Source organism: Urocampus carinirostris, chromosome 19, assembly GCF_059441175.1.
Source record: "Urocampus carinirostris isolate Australia breed hairy pipefish chromosome 19, RoL_Ucar_1.0, whole genome shotgun sequence".
NCBI lineage: Eukaryota > Metazoa > Chordata > Actinopteri > Syngnathiformes > Syngnathidae > Urocampus > Urocampus carinirostris.
The window spans coordinates 8,458,563-8,478,655 of record NC_142367.1 but is presented as its reverse complement, the minus strand read 5'-3'; the positions used below and the strand labels follow the sequence as shown (position 1 = coordinate 8,478,655).

Sequence of the window (20,093 nt, the reverse complement as noted above, 5' to 3'; positions counted from 1 at the left end):
GGGAGACATTTTTTGGAATGATTAGTAACTAGGGAAGAAGAAATAAGAAAAAAAGGCAAAAAAGCAAAACGACAATACAAATAAGTGTCATGTCCAGCATGGTCGCCGTGGCGACCGGTTGGCCCCGCCCCCTGGGCACCGGCTGTAGCAGATCGTCTAATTTGCGTGTGTGCTTCTTAAGGGTGGTTTGGGGTATTGCCGGGGGATGGTTCATTGCGTTTTCTGTTCTGCATTAATCTGTTCTGTTTGACCTGAGGAAACCTGTGTTTGCCCGTTCTGAGTAAAAGCCTGTTTTGTGAGTATTCCTAGTCTGAGTTCCTGTTTGCCTGTAAGCCTGTTTTTGTTTTGTTTTGTCCCTGAGTGTTGGACAACTTTTATTTTGCTAAATAAAAGTAACTGGTCGTTACGCGATTGAGTTCATCCTTCCTGCCTCCTGCCTCCGATCTGGTCCGGTCCCGTGACAAAAAGTAGGGGAACAGAGAGCAAAAAAGGAACATTTAGAAAAAAGGAAAGAAATACTAAAGAGGAAAAAAAAGACAAAAACGAAAAATGTGGAATTTTTCTTTTTTCCTTTCATTTTTTCTTCTTCTTGTCTTTTGTTTCTTTTTTCTTGAGTTCTACATTTTCTTATTTCTTATTATTTTCTCTTTACTTTTTCCCCCTTTTATTGTCTCTTTTTATTTTATTTTTTGTTTATTTTTTTCTTAAGTTCTAGATTTCCATTTTTCTTTACTTTTTCCCCTTTATTTATTTTCTCTTTTGTTTCTTTGTTTTTTTTTAATTTTCTATTCTTTTCCAAATTAATAAGGTGCGTTTTGGTCGGTTTGAGTTTCCGTTTTTTGTCTTGTTCTGTTGTGCTTTTAGCATGACAGAAAACAGCGACATCTGTGGGGAAATAATAAAATAATATCACACACCGTCCCTTTAACTTTCACATTAAGGCAGGGGCCTCAAACGATCACTCTAGGGGCCACAATCGGCCCCGGGGCCGCAAGTTTGAGACATATGTTATAAGGTATTTGAAAGCATCGGAACTATTTATAGTTCGACAAATATAATCTTTTCCTGTCATACTCAAGGAGGGGAAACTGCTCATCGGCGTATTCTATAGCAGTGATGTAATTGTATTTTTTTTTAAATGCTGTACCTTTAAGGAACTCACAACATGTATGATGGGAGAGAGATCCCAGGAGAAAAAAAGGAAAAACTGCAGATGCAACTGATCCGGTTGATTAATGAAAAGTTGCCCAAAAAGAAGCTGTATGTGATCCCTGCAAATGAACACTTAGCTGAGACACTCCATATCCATTTTGCCCCTGGGTTTCAAGCCAAGATTTCCTTCTCCATTTCTTGGCACTGTCTAAGACCTTTTCCATTCCTTCCTGGAATGGTGTATATCACATTTACGCTTAATTCTGTGCCCACCTTTCCCCCATTGATTTCGTTGTTTCCCTCCCCCACGCGGTGGCTACCATTCGCTACCCTAACTTTATTTAGTTTTGCTAGGTTTACCATTCGTAACTTTGCTAACAAAGTGAAGTTTGCTTGTTACATAGGGAGCAAAGGAGGAACACTTACCAATCAGAGGACATTGTAATTTATGACCTACTTTTTTGGTAGTAGCAATAAGAAAAGGAGACATTATAACACATGATTTGCTTTTAAAAATCAGCAGAGTAATGCAGCATGCTGTAACGACAGCTGAATTACAAAACTGTATCAATAACGCGTTACATGGAGAAAAGTATTTATGTTCAAGGTACGCATTGTCACGGTTGCCCATTGCCCTCACTTGGCCCCGCCCGTTTGGCACCAGCTGCAGCTCGTTACCTGATTGGCTTCCCTCCTATTTAAGCTCAGTGCTCTCACTCACCCCTTGTCAGTCCGTCAACCAACCTCTGCACCCGCAAGACGTTTGTTTAGACTCTGTCTGGTATCCTGCTTGTGTGTCCTGTCCGGTATTGATCCCGTCTATCTCGTCCTGTTTGATATCTTGCGCCAGTCTCCCGTATCCATCGTGTCTGTCTTGTCCTGTCTGATATCTGACTTCAGTCTCCGATATCCGGTATCGATCCTGTCTGTCTTGTCTTGTCTGATATGTGACTTCAGTCTCCAGTATCCGGTATTGATCCCGTCTGTCTGGTCCTGTCTGATATCTGACTCCAGTCTCCAGTATCGATCCTGTCTGTCTCGTCCTGTCTGATTTCTGACTCCAGTCTCCAGTATCGATCCTGTCTGTCCTTTCCTGTCCGATATCGATCCCGTCTGTCCGGTATCTGCTTGTGTATCTGGTATCGATCCCGTCTGTCCGGTATCAGCTCGTGTATCTGGTATCAATCCTGTCCGTTATCGACCCAGTCTGTCCCGTATCTGCTCGTGTACCTGATATTTATCTCGTTTGCCTCAGGCTTCTTGTTTTTCCATGCTGGACTTCTGTCTTACTTCTTCTGCCTAGCGATCACCGAATCACTGGCGTTTGTGTTCAAGCGCATGACTGCCTCATTCCCTTAAAATAAAGCTGGTGTGGAAACGTTACGCATTTGGGTCCTCCTCCTGTTCTGGTTCTGACACGCATTTCTTTATAACGCTATAGTCCCAACACTGTTCTTGAGTCAATAAATATCATTAATGGCTTCAGCATTCTGATAAAATGGAGGAAGGGGAGTCACACAAACAGGAAGAATGGAATCAATCATGTTTCCACGCTTGATTATAGATCCATATAAATATCTTCCGGTAATACTCTACAACATTTAGTATTTGAAAAACATGCAAAACATTTGGAGGACTCCCGGGCCTGAGAGCATTTTTTTACAAACGGCAACTCATAAACAAGAAATATAACACGTCATTCACAAAAAGTCAGAATAACTTAGAGATACATACGTTTGAAAAACGGTTCCAAAGAAAGTGAAAATTGCTTTTGGACATTAATTTACTGTCTTTGTGGATACGTATCAATAAATATGCATCGATAGGTGCGCGAGTGTTGGCATTTGTCATCCTTCCAAGCCAACGAAAATACAATAATTATATAGAAGTTCTCTGCTGGGCGTATCCAGTCAAATCGATATGGTCCACCACCATCCTCCAGAGGGCGTCAGCTGAGAAGTTGAATGGAGAATCACCACAGCGGGATCAAATCCCCCAAACCTGCGACTTATTAACAGCCCTGCATGTAATGACTGTGCCGACAGCAGAAGCTATTGGATCGTTGCTTTCCATGTTGATGTCCTGCCTGTATTTGTTTCCCTACCTTTTAGTGCCTGTTATTCCAGATTTTTGTGCCCTGCCAGTTCTGAGTTGTTCTGGACTGTGTTTTCTGTTTGTCGCCCCTCCTTCCCATATGCAGAACACTTTTTGTTAATTCCCTTTGCCCCCCAATGAACTTGTCAACTCAGCTCTGTAGCTGCGCCTGGGCCCGCCTTCGTAAAACAACCAATACAAAGTTTTGGGATTGGCCATTTTCATCCAAGGCAAAAAAAAAATCTAGTAGTTGACCATTTGCCTTCCTGAAACAAACGTTGCCGTGCATACGGACGTGTTGGTGTTCATGTTGTCCTTCTTGGGCAAAAGTGGACAATTTTCGCTGGCTTTGCCGTTCGCTTTGCCATCTTAGTGATCGGATATCTCCAGGTGGATGAAGAGCGAAGACGGCGAAAGGCTGGAGCCGTCCTGCTTGAGGAGTCGCACGTGGCGATAACCTGCCAAGACCACATTAGATCAAAATCTGGAAAGGTTCCCGTGCCAACGAGGGCTGTGGGCACATACCTGTACGCAGACTGACGAAGGGCAACGTGGATTGTCCCAGGACGCTGTTGCTAGACGTGTAGTCATGATCTTCCACCACAAAGCGAACTAACGCCAGGGCGGGAACGTGCACGCGGAAGTGGAAGGTGACATCCCACTGTGGGTTGAAACCTGTCGGCAGTGGGAACCCACGCTGAGCTCACTTCAGACCGTCCTACAGGTCAGCTGGGGTCTTTCCTACCGTTATTTTCAATGCGGTGCGTTTTCTTTCTGTCGTTATCGATGGGAACGCCATGCACCTCCACCCAAACGTGGGGGTCCACCACAGCTGTGGGCTTGGTCCCTTCTTGCTTAGGGAGCTGCTGCGCTGAAATCACCTGAAAGAGGTGTGGCCCCTGTCAATCAAACCCTACTGAATTCTCTCGTTGGGCCTTACCCTGACAGTGAGCAGGACAGGGGTGTGTCCAGGACCCCCGCCTACGTTCTCCGGATCGAAGGTGGATCCCGGCTGGCACATAAACGCCGGCTTGAGGACGTAGCCGCATTGGCCGTTTCGCAGGAACTTGCCACGGTTCAGGTCCATGGCTTCCCCGGGAGTTTGGAAATTCAGAGCCACTGGCAAAAACAATCAAAATAAGTCTGTGTTGCAACAAATCTTGGGACTGTTTTAGCTTTTGACCGAATTCAAAGACGAGCGAGCGGACAAAGATCAGGTTTGCGGCGGTTACCGAGTTGGCAGCCGGCGTTCCACATGGCCTGCGGGTTGTAGTTGGAGGACTGCAGCCGCTGCCCTGACGGGTAGACCCGGCTAAGATGGCGGCTGTTGTGGCGCACAAAAGACGGGCCTGTGGGCGACAATCATGAAGGCCACTTAATGCTCTGTTCCCGTCCCATGAAAATCTGCCCACACTGCATTCCGAGGCGGACAGTACCTGCGTCTTTGGCATAGGCGAGGGCTTCGCTTTCTGAGAAGGACGACATGTGGCTGGGTGGCGTTTGAACGGCCCGTTGAAAGCCTTCGAAAGGCACGCTACGGGTGTAGACTACCAGCTCTGACAGACCGCCGCCCGCCTGGGAACGGGACAAGATCTCAGTGGCCCCGTTTGAACGAGTTGTTTTGATGAAAACGCCGTTACCTGCTGGTGACCTTCCACCGGACTCTCCTTCTTGGCCTTCACCAGGATTTTGCCCGAAAGATCCTGCAAGGGGCAAACACAAGCACAGTTGAGCCGTGCTAACCAAGCCATCATTTTGCCCTCTGGTGGCAGTTCTGATAGTGTTCTGAGCTATCGCACCAGCAACTGATGCATGCCCTCATCTAGAACAGGGGTCTCTAACGTGGTGCCCGGGGCACCAGGGTGCCCACTAAGAACAGCTGAGGTGCCCGCAGACTAGTGGTGAAAATAGTTCGTCAGAGCTAAGTCATTGTGATTTTCAACCACTAAAATTAATAATTTTACTAGAATATCACAATGATCCAGCACTGTAAATGGTCTGCATTTCTATAGGGCATTCCAAGTCACTGAAGACCTCCCAAAGCGCTTTACAATGTGCCTCACACTTACCCATTCACACACACACTCGCAAACCGATAGCAGCGTCAGCCATGCAAAGAAACTACCTGCTTATCGAGGGCGTTAGAGATTCAATGTCTTGCCCAAGGACACTTAGACATATAACTAATAAGCTATTTTCTAAACAGGTCTGCGGGAACCTCAGCTGTCCTTAGGGGGCACTTGGGTGCTTGCGAGCACCAAGTTGAAGACCCTCGGTTACGATACACAATACTTTTATTGCACTACTATTATAACTTAGGCCGGTCTCTAAGCACTGAGTTGTGAATATTTTTCTGCATTTTCTCTTTAAGTTTTATTATGTGTTTACCGGGAGTGTCATGTCTAACGTTGTTGCATACAGGGTTTTCATGGCCAAATTCAAGCACTTTTTAAGGACTTTAGAATAAAATAGAATATACCTTTATTGTCATTGTTACAAAATGGGTTTACATATGGTGACAACGAAATTGGGCATGACACTCCAGTTTTACACATTCACAGTGAGGTATGAGCCAAGAAGATAGAGGAACAGAGAAGATAAGGTTATAAAACAAGGGGAATAAGGCTATAGTTATAATTTACATGGTATTTACACAAGAGATGTCGGCATGTGGGATGTTACATACAGTTGTTATCGTGAATTTCAAAGCCAATTCTGCAACTTCTCCAGTACCATTTAAAGAAGAAATTCAATGTAAGTCATTTCCACAGCCCTGTTGTTTGAATTTACTGAGTGACAAAAGAACTAGAAAAATATATAAATCCTAAGCCAAATATTAAGAAGCCTTCACTGAATAGGGTATAGAAAAAGACTGAGTTTCTGTGCCCGATTTCATTAGTCTTTGCTGCCCACTGTTTGGTCTATATTTGAATCAAACCTTCTTGTTCTTCTCCTCACTGACAACACTCAACAAAATGTCCAAAAAGAAACGTCAATTATTCTGAAGTTTAATCTATGTGTGAACTGAGGCGTGTCACTGTCATTTTTAAGCAGACTTGTTTCATTTTTCTTCATTTTCAATACGTGGTCTATCAAGCCAGTTTGCCGAGACACATGGTAACAATTGATTTACAAGCACTTCACCCACAATTCAACATTAAAATTAAATAATTTTCAAGGATTTTAAGCACCCATACGAACCCTGAACGTTTCACCACATTGTTATCGACGACAATAAAGACAATTCAATTAATTCGTGCAGGTTCTTGTGCAGGAACCTTTGTAGTCATGCGCCCGCGTTTGTTTTTGGGTGTGGAGCGACTCCACCGTCCTACCTCCGGTGACGGTAGGGCGTCAGGAGGGAGGTCGCGGAGAGGCCGGGTCAGCAGCCGATCGCCCAGAATGCCGCGCAGTTGTCGGGCCAGAGTCGCTTCTTGCTCTGGTGAGCAATGGTTCTCCAAGGAGAGGATCAGCGGGTACGGCGAGGCCTGAAGCACCGAGGACGTCAAGAATCGCCGTTTCGTGATGACAGGTGAGAGGCACCACCCACCTTGAAGGCGTATTCCTGGATGGTGTTCAGAACTTGGACCAGGGACACTTTGGTGGTGAGCGTGTAGCCGTGGTAGATGACGGGCTCGCCGTTGTCGCCGTCCCAGCAGTCCAACTCCACGCAGCGACAACCGGCGTTCAAGGCCCTCCGAGAAAAAAAAGGAGAAAAAAAACATTGTGACATTCCTACAGGCCCCTAGAACGATGACTAACTAAGACATGTTCCTCCCCAGGGCCATCACCACCCTAAACAAGCACACATGACTAGGAAAAATCCATAGCCCATGTATAAAAAGGAAAATGGGTATTCATTTATTTTTCATAAACTTTTACAATTTGGGCCAGTTTTCTTGTAAATAATAGATTTGTATCTTGTTTTTCTCTTTTAAAAGGGACAGTGGGTAATATCTAGCGCCTCCTGGTGGTAAAAAAACATATTGGTTTAAATGAGCAAAAGTAAATGAACCATCATAGAAAAATGATTTTATGAAATAACCGCGGGTCAAGGGATTTGCATGTATTTGACGTAACTGCTGACACAATCTTGCTGCTCGGAAAAAAAGATTTTGTTTTATTTATTTATTTTCCTTTTTCCCCTTTCCAGCTTTCTTCTTTTTATCTTATTTTCACGTTTTCTTGTTTTTTTTTCCTTTTTTCTTTCTTTTATTTATTTTATCACTATTTTCTTTTATTTCATTTATACAGTGGGACCTCGCTACTTCGCGGTTCGACGTTCGCGGCTTCAGAGCTTTGCTCTGTAATGGTTAAAAAAATATATTATTTTTTTTTGAAGGGGCGTCGCTACTTCACAGATTTTCACTTTTTGCGGGTGGTTTTCGTCCCCATTAACTGGGTCTAAAAAATAATAATAAAAAAAAAAAAATTAATCATTAAAAACTCCAAATGTTATTTGTTAAAAACGTTTGATTTCAAATTTTTTTAAATTTTTATTTTTTTGAAGGTGCGCCGCTACTTCGCGGATTTTCACTTATCGCGGGTGGTTTTGGTCCCCATTAACCTCGATAACCGAGGTCTTACTGTACTTCTTGTTTTTTTCTTTTTTTGAGTTTGTCCCTTGTTTTTCTTTCTTTCTTTTTTTCTTTTTTCCCTAGTATTTTTGAGGGTTTTTTTTCTGTCATTTCTTTCTAATTTTTCTTGGTTTTTCCAAATTTTTTATTTTCTATGCAAAAGGCTGGGGGGTAAATGTGAATGAAAATGGTGCTTTTTGGTCACCTTGAGTCTCCAAAATGATATTTGTTTCTGCTCTAATATTGCTCTTCAAACATTTTGAGTTGCCAACCCCTTGGTTAAACGTTCCCTCACCGGATGTAGGGCTCCACGCTGCTCTCGCCGGTAAGCTGATCCTTGCTGAGGTACGTGTTGTGCGAAGACGAGATGAAGTAGTGCGCCAGCGGCCGCGTCATGTCCTGGTAGATACGAGCGTGATCCGGATCCAAAGCGAAGTTCTCCTTAGACAGCATGTACATGGTGAAGCCGTTGGCCGTCATCAGATGGTTCTTCTGAGCTGCGGAGGTTTAGACAAACGTTCAGGATTTTGGCGCTGCCTCCAAACCAAGGCTGCAATGATTACTCGACGTTGCTGAGAAAACCGACGAAATTATTATTTTTTGTTGACTATTGTTGCCAGAATTGTTTTTCCTCAGAGAGAGGGGCATCTCTACATGGATGCAATCTCTGCTGAGAGTTACACATGCACAATAGCCAGTAACGTCTCTGGAGTGAAACATGAACCTATAGAAATGGCAGCATCAACGTGTACCAAATCTTTGGATACAGCCAATAAAAATACTCTAAGATAAGTTTACGAACCAGGTCTTGCGTATCATGGCGCTAGATCTGTGACAGATGAACATTTGAAAAGCACGTTGGACATTTAAACAAAACGGAGTCTGACACACCTCGGTAGTAACGTTCAAGCCAATACGGTTTGATGACATGTATTGTACATTTTATACATGTACATTTCGCTATAAAAGAGAGCTTAAGCTGTTATGCCAGACTGTGCCCGACAAACATATTAGAAATTAAATGCATGCAGTACAAGAGAACAAATACCAGTTGTTAAATCATTAAAAACTACAAATGTTATTTGTTATAAACGTTTGATTTCAAACTGTTGAGAATCGTTAAGTACTTTTGTTAGATTTTGCGGTTGACCACTGAATTTCTTAACAAATGCCAACAGTTGCGGTTTTATGCACGGGCGAGGCAGGGGGCGGCATTTTTACCATAACGCAAGGGGTGCGGCACGAGATCTACCCCAAAAAAATTAAAAAACATGACAGTAGGCGTTCGCCGAAAAACCATTTTGATTTATATAACAACATATGACTCTGCCTATTGTCAAACGGGCACCCTTTTGTTGCAGCTTTGACGCCTCTGCTTGCTGGGAAGGTTTACAAACAAAGCAGTACTTGTCATTTTCCCAAAATACCATGTGACTTGTTACTTTTATTAGGTCTCGGATGTGAATATGGAGCAGGTGTGTTCAATTTGTAGTACAGCTCTCACGGTCTGTCATACTGGCCACTGAAACTCCCAAAATGGCACACCATGGTAGGGAACTTCCTGTGCATCTTAAAAAACAATTATGGCACTACATAAGGCTGGCCAAGGCTACAAAAAGATTGCAAACACCTTGAAGTTGAGCTGCAGTACAGTGGCCAAGGTCCTTCAGAGTTTTAAAAAATCAGGATGTATTCACAACAGGGCTAGTGTTGGACACCCCAAGAAGCTGAATGAATGTGCACAGCGTCACATCGAAAAGAGATAGGCGCAGGAGTGCAGGAGTCATTTAGTGTCAGTTTGAATGCACCTGCTCTGTACTGGGTTCAGAGGTGAGTGAAAGGAGGCACTGGGAAACAGACAGCATTATAAAAGTCATAAAACACACCAGGCACGTCTACAATATAGTTATGGGAAGATTCAAATAGGATACAAGAAGATTTTGCAACATTTACACAACTCCTGGAGCACTGTACAAGCAACAATATCAAAGAGCATAAAACCATTACAAACCCACAAAGACCATGCTCTTCCTCTAAACTTTCAGCCCAAACAAGGAAAAAACTAATCAGAAGAGGAACCAAGAGGCCCATGAACACATGTAGGCATTCACAACAGAGCTGGGACAGTCTGTGCATAAGTCAGCTATTGGTCATACTCTGAATACATCTGACTTTTATGGATGAGCGGCAAGAAGAAAGCGCCTTCAGAAAGAATACTATTCAAAAATTGGCCTGTTTGGCATTTGCAAGAAGCCACAAAGGAAACAAAAATAACATGTGAAACAAGGTGCTCTGGTCAGACGAGACCAAGAGGGAACTTTTTGGGCTGCATGCAAGGATTTACGATTGGTGTAAGAGTAAGACTGCACAGCAGCTTGAAAACACCATCCCCCCTGTCAAACATGGTGCTGGTAGCATCATGCGCTGGGGGTTGCTTTTCTTCAGTAGGGACTGGAAAATTAGAGGTGGTGGGTATATGGATGGGGCTCAGGTCCACCTTCCAACAGGAAAACAACCCTAAACACAATGGAAGAATTTAAAACCAACAATATAAAGGTGTTACAATGGCCATGCCGAAGTCCAGACCTCAATTCTATTGAGCATTTATGAAAGATCTGAAAGATGCTGTGCAAAAACGATTGCCATCAAACTTTAAGGAAGCAGTTTTGAGTAAGGAAGAATGGGCAAATATTTTAAAACTCATCGAGACTTACCCAAAAAGACTAGTGGCTGTGATCGCAGCAAAAGGAGGTTGGTCAAAGTATTAAATCAAAGGGGGCCAATATTAATGCAACGTCTACTTTTCTTTTTTTGTTAGTACGTTGATTTTTATAAAATATTTTGAGTTTTTTATACAAAATGTCTGAAAGATGATATGAATTCTTGTGAGGCCAATACTTTTGCAAGGCACAGTATTAGTGGTTAGTTGCTCGCAGAGGCGGCTGCACGTACCCCAAGGGTTGAGTTCATAGGTGAGGACGAGGCTGCGGGCGTGCGAGAGCGAGGCGTCCTCTCCCTGCTCGGCCAGGAAAGCTCGGAGATCTTCGGCGGTGAGGACGGCCCCGTTGGCCGAGTAGCGGGCAAAGACGGCGTCGAGCTCGGGCCGGCGCAGAAGTTCCCTGCAGAAGGACTCGATTTCGCCGTGCTCCAGGCGCCCGTCTGCCGAACGGTCGCACTTCTGTTGCCGGGGAAACGGGTGCCGTCTTAGCCCGAATTTATATATGATGCTATGAAAAAGTATTTGCCCCCTTCCTGATTTCTGTCATTTTGGCATATAATCACTCACAAATGTTTCAGATCATCAAACCAATTTTAATTATCACAGAAGTTCTATCTATCTACTATCTACCTTGGTCATATCCCTCAAGAGGGGTGAACGACAGCAAGACAAACACATACGATAACAAAGAAAATAAAAAGGAAAAAAATAGCAAAAAACACACAAACATTTTTGAACCATGGCCAAGCCAAATGCCCAAACACCCAAACAAGTTAGGCACCTAAGTCGGTCATGCTTTCGTCCCTCTTGATGAAACGGGACACAAGAAAGCAGCCATGTCACTCGGGTCAGGGTGACACAACATACTCTTTTTTTCAGCAACAGGGCCCGACAGCTTTCGCTGGTTTACCCCAGCCGCATCATACAGGTGCCCTGGCCATCCCTTAGAACGCGCCCAAACATCCCACTATCCTTTTACAACACCTCTCCACTCATTCCTATCACCAACAAGAGCTCAAGCTTTCACTAGTAAACCAAGAAAATACAAAATGCAGTTTTTAAATGATGATTTCATCTATTAAGTCACAAAAAATTAAAGCCTATCTAGCCCTATGTGACAACGTAATTGCCCCTTGAACCTAATTGTAAGATAAATCCAGACTTTGACTGGGCCACTCTAGAACCTCCATTTCGTTTTGTTTTTTAGCCATTCGAGTCATGATTTCTGATTCAGGGCCCCTATGAATGCGCAATTGGCGCCAACAGCCCTGAGCACTGATTGGTCCATGGACTCTTTTTAAACCCCCGGCTTCCAAGAGGAAGCCGTCAGACGGTTTGCGAACCTATGCTCCCAGCTAGGCAAGCTCATACCTTCCGACATTTTCCTGCCCTGTTTTCTCCTCCCTGATACCTGCTGCCAACCTGTTTCTGGACCTGTTTCTGCCCTGATCGGGCATCCTGACCACCGACCTGTTTTGCCCTATTTCCTGCCTGATACCTGTTGCCGACCTCTTTTCTGAAATCGATACCGCCCTTGCTCTCCCGTCCCGGCTAGTAACCAGTATCCCTGCTGCCTACGATTATCCTTGCTTGACACAGAAGTGCCACTTCCGCCTTTCCAGCCACCTGCTACCCGTGTCCGTCAACCATCGGTTCGTGGAAGCAAGCCCTGCTCTCCCTCTTTATCAATAAAACTGAGTAAACGAACGCTACTGGGTCCTGTCTCCGTTTCTGGCCTGTGACAATTCGGGTGAACTTGCTGGTGTGTTTTGGATCATTCTCCTGCAGCATGATGCAAGAGAGTTTGAGGGCATGAACTGCTGGCCGGACGATCTTCTGGTAAACACCTGAATTCCGTCAACTACAGTAAGTTGTCCTGGTCCTGAGGCAGCAAAGCAGCCCCAGACCATCACACCACCATGCTTTACGGTTGGCATTATGTTTTTGTCAAATGCTGTGCCATTTTTCCATCAAATGTAACGTGCTGCACACCTTCCAAAAACTTCAATTTTTGACTCATCAGTCCACAGAATGTTTCTCCAAGAATCTTGAGGATAATCAAGATGCTTTTTGACAAATGTGAGACAACTTTTGGTGTTCTTTTGTGACAGCAGTGTTTTTCGCCTGGGAACTCTCCCGTGGATGTCATTTTTGGCCAGGGCCTTTCTTATAATGGAGTCGCGAACAGTAAATAGTATGGGGCAGCTTTTCGGCCTCGGGACCATCCCGACTTGCTGTGGTAATGAATTCTGGTGTTTACGAGAAGATTCTCAAGGAGAATGTCCAGCCATCCGTTCGTGCCTTCAAACTCAAACGCTCTTGGATCATGCAGCACAGCAACGATTCGAAACACACCAGCAAGTCCACCTCTGAATAGCTCCAAAAAATTTTTTGGAAGGTTCGGGAGTGGCCAAGGCAAAGTCCAGATTTAAAATCCTTTTGCAAATAAGAGTGGGCCAAAATTCCTCCATAGCATTATGAAAGACTCATTACCAAATATTGAATACGTTAGAGTACTGCAATCTCGCTATTAGGTTCAGTGGGCAATCCCTTTTTCACATAGGGCCAGATAGGTTTTTGTCACGGTTGCCATGGCGCCCAATTGGCCCCGCCCGTGTGGCGCCAGCTGCGGCTCGTTGACAGATTGGCTTCCCTTCTATTTAAGCTCAACGCGCTCACTCACCCTTTGTCAGTCCCTCAACGAACCTCTGCACCCGCAAGACGTGGGTTTTGACTCCGTCCGGTTCCTTGCTCGTGTTTCCGTCCGGTATCGTTCCCGTCTATTTTTGTCCTGTTCAATATTGTTCTTTAGTTTCGTTCCCGTCGTCCCGTTTGTCCTGTTTAATTTCGATATCTAGTTTTGATATTAATCCTGTCTGTCCCGTCCTGTATCAATCCCATCTGTCCGATATCTGCTCGTGCAATTGGTATCGATCTTGTCGGCCGCTGGCTTCCTGTCATTCCACGCCAGACTGCCACCATACGTCTTCCGCCCAACGATCGCGATTCACTGGCGTTTAGGTTATCGTGCATGACTGCCCCATTTCCCGTAAAATAAAAGCTTGTGTGAGAAACGTCACGCATTTGGGTTCTAATCCTGTTCCAGTTCATGACAGGTTTTGATTTTTTTTGTGTGTGTGTCTTAGTAAATGGAATCAAAATTTCAAAACTGCCATTTTGTATTTTTTTGCTTTACTTCTGTGTAATATTAAAATTGGTTTGATGATCTGAGACATTCGTGAGTGATAAAATGAAAGAAATCGCAGAAATTGGGAAAGGGGTAAATACTTTTTCACGGCACTGTACGTGTTAGCGTGTTAGCATGTTTAGCGTTGGCACCTGAAAGAGTTCTCGAGCGTATTGCTCGCTCATGTCGATGTTGATCATGTGGAGCAACGTCCTCACTTCGTCGTAACTCATCTTGTCGTCGTGGTTGCTGTCGGCGCGACTCAGGTAAGCCTGGATCCAGGTGAGGCGCGTCGTCAAGGGAACTCATGCGTGACTAAAAACCCTCCCTCAAAAGCGGATTTCAGAATGGATAGTAGATCATTTTCACATATGGATTTTTCTTTTCTGAGCAGCACTTGAAAGGGCCATTTTGAGCTTGACAGTGCTTCTTTAACAATGTTAGTGGAGGATGGGGGTAGAAAATGAAGGATAATAATAAAAAAAAGGATAAAAAGGCGGGAAAGTAAAAAAATGAAAAAGTGGAAAAATACAAAAGGAGATAAATAATATAAAAAAGGAAAACAAAAAACATTATAGAATACAAGGGGAAAAAGAAAACTAGAGTAAAAAATTGTAAAAGGGGAAACACAAAAGAGGAGGAAAAGGAAACCTAAGAAGTAAAACAGTTAAAAAGTTGAAAAAAAAACAGAACAACGAGTAACAAGGACAAAAGAACAAAGGAAAAAGAAAAAAGCAAAAGAATAAAGGAGAAAAAAAAGAAAATAATGAATATAGGGAAAAAAGAGGAAAAACAGGACATTGAGAAAAAAGAGACAAAGGGGGAAATAAATGGAGGAAGAAAAAGGGTAATATGTAAAAAAGGAAAACAACGGGAAAAAAATAAAACAAAAAAGAGAAATAGGAGAAAAAAGATAAAAATGGAATAAGGAGAATATGGAATACAAGGACAAAAACAGTAAAAAACGGGGGGAGATAAATTTAGTGGAAACAAAAGAAAAATATAGTGGAATTGGGAAAAGGCAGTACAGAGAAGGGAGAGAAAGAGGGAAAAAATACTAAAAGGGAGAAAATGGGAAAAGGCCAAAGGATGAGTGGAAAATGAAAGGGCAAAAGTAGAAAAAAAGAATTAAGGAATAAACTAAAAGAATGAAAAAGGGAAAAAAAATAAAAAAGGGAAAAGGCACAAAAGGGAAAACGGAGAAGACAGTTGGTACAGGTAAAGGGGAAAATGGAAAAAAAGACAAAGGTTTAAAAAAGGAAATAAGGAGAAAAACAAAAGGAGGGGGAGAAAAAGGTAAACGATAAAGGGAAAAATTGAGGCGTAAATGAAGAAATGGAAAGATGTGTTTTCGCATTTAAGAGCACTTTCATAGAAATGGGTTCTCGAACAATGTCAAATCACTCATTAAACCTGCTATTACTGTAATTGTCCAGCAGATGGTACTAATGCAATACAAACAACCAATGAAGAATCAGCATTTCATCAAAACAGTTTCCAATTTCCAAGGATATTGATCCAGCTTTTCCTTGTGGCTCATGTTCTGGACGGTCTCCTGTAGGGTTCGGATGCCTCGGCCCCAGCGAGCGGCCTCCTCGGAGGTGGAGCACAACAGGTCCAGGTTCTTGCGGGGCCCTCGGAAGACCAAAGTCAGGAAGCGACCTGCCGGCAGCTTCGCCAGCAGGGGGCGCAAACTCTCCGACGGGCAGCCCTCGCGCACGCACTCCACTTCCGCCACCAAGACTGCGAAATGACACACAAGAACAAAAAGTCAGCAAAAACGAAACAAAAGCAAGCTTCCTGACATTCCACTTCAATAACAACATTCCTCTTAGATTGGTTGTTAGGTACAAAAATCACTTTCATACCTGTCAAACTCAGCCTAATGCTCGCCTTATTAAAGGGACAGTGTGTTATATTAAGTGCTTCCCTATTGCACAAATGACAAGGGAACAGAAAGTGCTGCGGAAAAAACAGAGGAGAAAACAGAAAATAAATAGTGTAAAGAAGAAAATTGTAATGATGACATGTTTACTTCAACACAAGGGGCGACTCTTAAAGGGGCAGTATGTAAAATCTAGTGCCTCCCAGTCGTACCAATTTTCAAGGGAACAGAAAGTGTTGTAGAAAAACAAAGGAGAAAATAATAGAGTAAAAAAGAAAAATAATAATTATGACATGTTGAATGCAACACAAGGGGCAGATTCTTAAAGGGGCAGTGTGTAAAACCTAGTGCCTCCTAGTTGTAAAAATCTCAAGGGAACCAAAAGTGTTGTGGAAATACAGAGGAGAAAACAAAAAATAAATAAAGTAAAAACAGAAAAATAATGATTAAGACATGTTGGATTCAACACAAGGGGCAGATTCTTAAAGGGACAGTGTGAGATATTAGTGCCTTCTAGTTGTATCAATTTCAAGGGAACAGAAAGTGTTGTAGAAAAACAAATGAGAGAACAGAAAATAAATAGAGAAAAAAAGAAAAACAATAATTATGACATGTTGGATTCAACACAAGGGGTCGATTCTTAAAGGGACAGTGTGTAAAATCTAGTGCCTCCCAGTTGTAAAAAATTCAAGGGAACAGAAAGTGTTGTGGAAATACAGAGGAGAAAACAAAAAATAAATAAAGTAAAAAAAGAAAAATAATAATTAAGACATGTTGGATTCAACACAAGGGGCAGATTCTTAAAGGGACAGTGTATAATATTAGTGCCTTCTAGTTGTATCAATTTCAAGGGAACAGAAAGTGTTGTAGAAAAACAAAGGAGAAAACAGAAAATAAATAGAGTAAAAAAGAAAATTGTAATGATGACATGTTTACTTCAACACAAGGGGCGACTCTTAAAGGGGCAGTATGTAAAATCTAGTGCCTCCCAGTCGTACCAATTTTCAAGGGAACAGAAAGTGTTGTAGAAAAACAAAGGAGAAAATAATAGAGTAAAAAAGAAAAATAATAATTATGACATGTTGAATGCAACACAAGGGGTCGATTCTTAAAGGGACAGTGTGTAAAACCTAGTGCCTCCTAGTTGTAAAAATCTCAAGGGAACCGAAAGTGTTGTGGAAAAACAAAGGAGAAAACAGAAAATAAATAGAGTAAAAAAGAAAATAGTAATGATGACATGTTTACTTCAACACAAGAGGCAGATTCTTAAAGGGGCAGTGTGTAATAATTCGTTCCCCCCAGTTGTACTAATTTCAAGGGAATAGAAAGTGTTGCAGAAAACAGAGGAGAAAACAGAAAATAAAGTGAAAAAGAAAAATAACAATTGGGACAAGTTGGATTCAACACAAGTGGCAGATTCTTAAAGGGACAATGTGTAATAATTAGTGCCCCCCAGTCGTACTAGTTTCAAGGGAATAGAAAGTGTTGCAGAAAAACTGAGGAGAAAACAAAAAATAAATAAAGTAAAAAAGAAAAACAATAATTATGACATGTTGGATTCAACACAAGGGGCAGATTCTTAAAGGGACAGTGTGTAATATTTAACGGTACAAAAAAAAATACTAGGCAAAAATACATCAACTATCATACGAACGTTATTTTTGATAGAAAATCATAGGTGGGCACAACATTCAGTTAGAAGGGTCGACTGCATTTTTGGTCTCGCTCCTTTTGCTCTCCCAAAATAGTTCGCCCACCCCAGTGATAGCGGACGGACACGAGGAATGATGGCGGCAAGAGAAAAAACAAAAAGGAGATCTGTGTTTTTCACGTGACGGCAACAATATTATGAAAGGCCAGTGAGCACCAAAGGCCGGCTGCTTTCCCGAATTTGCCGCCTGCCCTCTAATCATAATGTTTGAAGATTTTTCATGCGGGGCAACAGGGAGCAGCTGCAGGCTTCCATTCAACATTTTAAGTACAAGTTAGAGAGCTGAGGAGAAGGCCTCCGCCCGACCGAGAGCAAGGAGGAAAGCGGCAATTACAAGGCGGGCCCCCGAAAAAAAAAAACACAACCCTTTTAAGAGCCGGAAGCAGACACGTGGCAGGACTTGCGTTTCCAATCCGGCTGCGAGACAACGCCGAGAGAAGCGCACGAGAAAAATGAGCTGCAGTTTTAAATAGGGTCCACCAGGTGTCACCAGAAACAATCATCACTCCCAAAGCGATCTTAGATGCGTTTCTTTCTCTGTCATTTTCTCTTTTTCACTCTGTCTTTCTTTCGTTTTCCTCTTTTTCTCCCTTCTGCTTTTCTCTCTCTCCTTTTTCCCCTCTCTTTTATCCTCTCTGACACTTCTCAATTTATATTTATTTATTTCTATCAGGTCTCTCTTTATGTCACACCTTTCATCCCTATTTTTCTTTTCTTTCACACTTTTCATCCCTATTTTTCTTTTCTTTTTCTCTCCCTCTCTCTCTTTTTCTCTTGTTCTCTTTCACTCTATTTCTTTTATCCCTTTTATTTTTCTTTCTTTCTCTATTTTTCACTCTTTTTGTCTCTCTCTTTCTCTCTCTCTTTATCTCTGTCTCCATTTAATATCCCCCTCCTTTCTCTCTCTCTTTTCTAGTTTTCTCTCTCTGTCTTCTCTCTCTCTTTATGTCTCTTTAATTTTTCTCCCCTTCTCTCCTGTTTTTCTCCCTTTCTCTCTCTCTCATTGTCTTTCTTTTTCTCTCTCTCTCTCTCTCTATATATATATACTTTCTCCATTGCCCTTTCTTTCTCTCTTTCTGTCTCTCTCTTTCATACACTTTTTATTTCTCACTCTTTCTCTACTCTCTTCATCGCTCTCTTTCTCTCTTTATTTCTCTGTTTCCTTCTCCCTTTCTCCCTTTTGTTCTACACCTATCCATCTCTCTCACACCCTTTTATCCCTCTTGCTTTTTCTTTTTTCCTTTCTTTCTTTCTTTCTTTATTTATTTCTTTGTCTATAATTCAATCGTCTGGCCCCTGCGAGTGTGCTTTTTCTATGACGTGGGGCCCCCCAGCTAAAATGAGCTTGACACCCCTGCTTTAGAGTCTGGTCTGTAAGCCCAGCAAAAATCTGGACGAAGTGGCTGGGGAAGAGACGGGGACTCGGGCATTCGGTTCCAAGACCTCCCTGACATCATGTTTCAGGCACATCCTCCTGAAGGGAGGCTTGGGACGACCCAGAATATGTTTTTTCGTCTGTTTGTGAGCCCAGCAAAGATCTGGACGGAGTGGCTCGGCCGTTTGGTTCCAAGACCTCCTTGGTGACATATTTCAGGGAATTCATCAAAGTAGATCACACTAACAGCCATTAAACTTGGCTGCACAAAGAAATACAGAATACTGTGTTGCTTTAATGGCAAAAGGTTGGAGAATTTCGAAGCGTGCAAGTCCTGAGCCCAAGTCGGAACCGAATTTTGAGCTGGGTCGGTACAATGGGATCAGGCCGGGCTTCTCTGCAACTTCTTTTTCCACCAGTCATTGTTCATCGTCTTGGTTTGTACTGTATAGTCTTGTTTACCGTAGATTTCCTTACAAAAGACAGGCTCTATGTGTCGTGGGTCTCTTCCCCCTCTCTCACAGTCTGTGTTGCCAGCCCCATGACCACTGTCAGATCCAGAAAACCGGCAAGCGGCAAAGGCTGAGGTGGGCCAAAACCACCCCCCCTACCCCAGGTCCTTGAAAATGAAATAGGAAATGTCACCTCCATTTTCGACCCAAGCTCAAGCCCTGGCTTTTGATCAAACCCAGGGTGGCTTTTGACCCAAACCGGGTGACGCTTTTGACCTAAAGCAGGGTCACTTCTGACCACAACCGAGGTGGCTTTTAACCCAAAATGCGGTGGATTTTGACCCAAACTGTGCTGGCTTTTGAACCAAACTATGGTGGCTTTTAACCCAAAATGGTGTGACTTTTGACCCAAACTGGGGTCACTCTAGATGCAAACTTTAGTCGTTTTTTGACCTTAACTCAGGTTGTTTTTGGCGCAAACTCAAATTGATTTAACGCAAAATTGGGTTGTTTTTAACACAAAGTCAGACTGTTTTTGACCCAAACTCGGTATGTTTTTGACGCAAACTCTGTCGTGATTACCTAACTGGAGCCACCTGAGGTAATCAGCTGGTGTGCTGGAACGCGATTTCCTGATTGGTGGAAGCTTTCTACATAAGCTGTTAGCGTCCAGAGATGGACGTTCGAGTGTACTCCTCGTTTCCCTGAGTGAGCCTCCAACATTCAAGGTACCACGATCCCTTTGTGTATTCCAAGTCTGATTCTCGTTGCCTGACCCTTGTCTGTTAAAAGTTTACGATCTACTCTTCCGTCCCGGCCACCGACTTACCTGCTACGTTACTCGTCACGCGTTTTCACCACGGAGTTGCCATATCGTCCAAAGAGGCTGTCTGCTACCAAGAGACGACGTCCCAAGCCTGCTCCACCGAACCTTGTCCAAA

General features: G+C 43.0%; 1 protein-coding gene across 1 annotated transcript in view; it reads right to left on the bottom strand.

Annotated features, from left to right (window-relative positions):
• Positions 1 to 2,680: 2,680 nt before the first annotated feature.
• Positions 2,681 to 20,093, bottom strand: part of LOC148347081 (1-phosphatidylinositol 4,5-bisphosphate phosphodiesterase delta-3-A-like) — a 27,967-nt gene continuing 10,554 nt past the window's right edge. The window contains exons 4-16 of the mRNA XM_088324257.1: positions 15,244 to 15,472; positions 13,882 to 14,011; positions 10,776 to 11,001; positions 8,119 to 8,320; positions 6,797 to 6,941; positions 6,582 to 6,734; positions 4,887 to 4,949; positions 4,683 to 4,821; positions 4,479 to 4,595; positions 4,187 to 4,365; positions 3,992 to 4,127; positions 3,772 to 3,921; positions 2,681 to 3,704 (exon numbers count right to left, since the gene is read on the bottom strand). Coding sequence (XP_088180383.1) covers positions 3,616 to 3,704; positions 3,772 to 3,921; positions 3,992 to 4,127; positions 4,187 to 4,365; positions 4,479 to 4,595; positions 4,683 to 4,821; positions 4,887 to 4,949; positions 6,582 to 6,734; positions 6,797 to 6,941; positions 8,119 to 8,320; positions 10,776 to 11,001; positions 13,882 to 14,011; positions 15,244 to 15,472 — 1,958 coding nt within the window. The 3' untranslated portion in view covers positions 2,681 to 3,615. The remainder of the gene's footprint in view (positions 3,705 to 3,771; positions 3,922 to 3,991; positions 4,128 to 4,186; positions 4,366 to 4,478; positions 4,596 to 4,682; positions 4,822 to 4,886; positions 4,950 to 6,581; positions 6,735 to 6,796; positions 6,942 to 8,118; positions 8,321 to 10,775; positions 11,002 to 13,881; positions 14,012 to 15,243; positions 15,473 to 20,093) is intronic.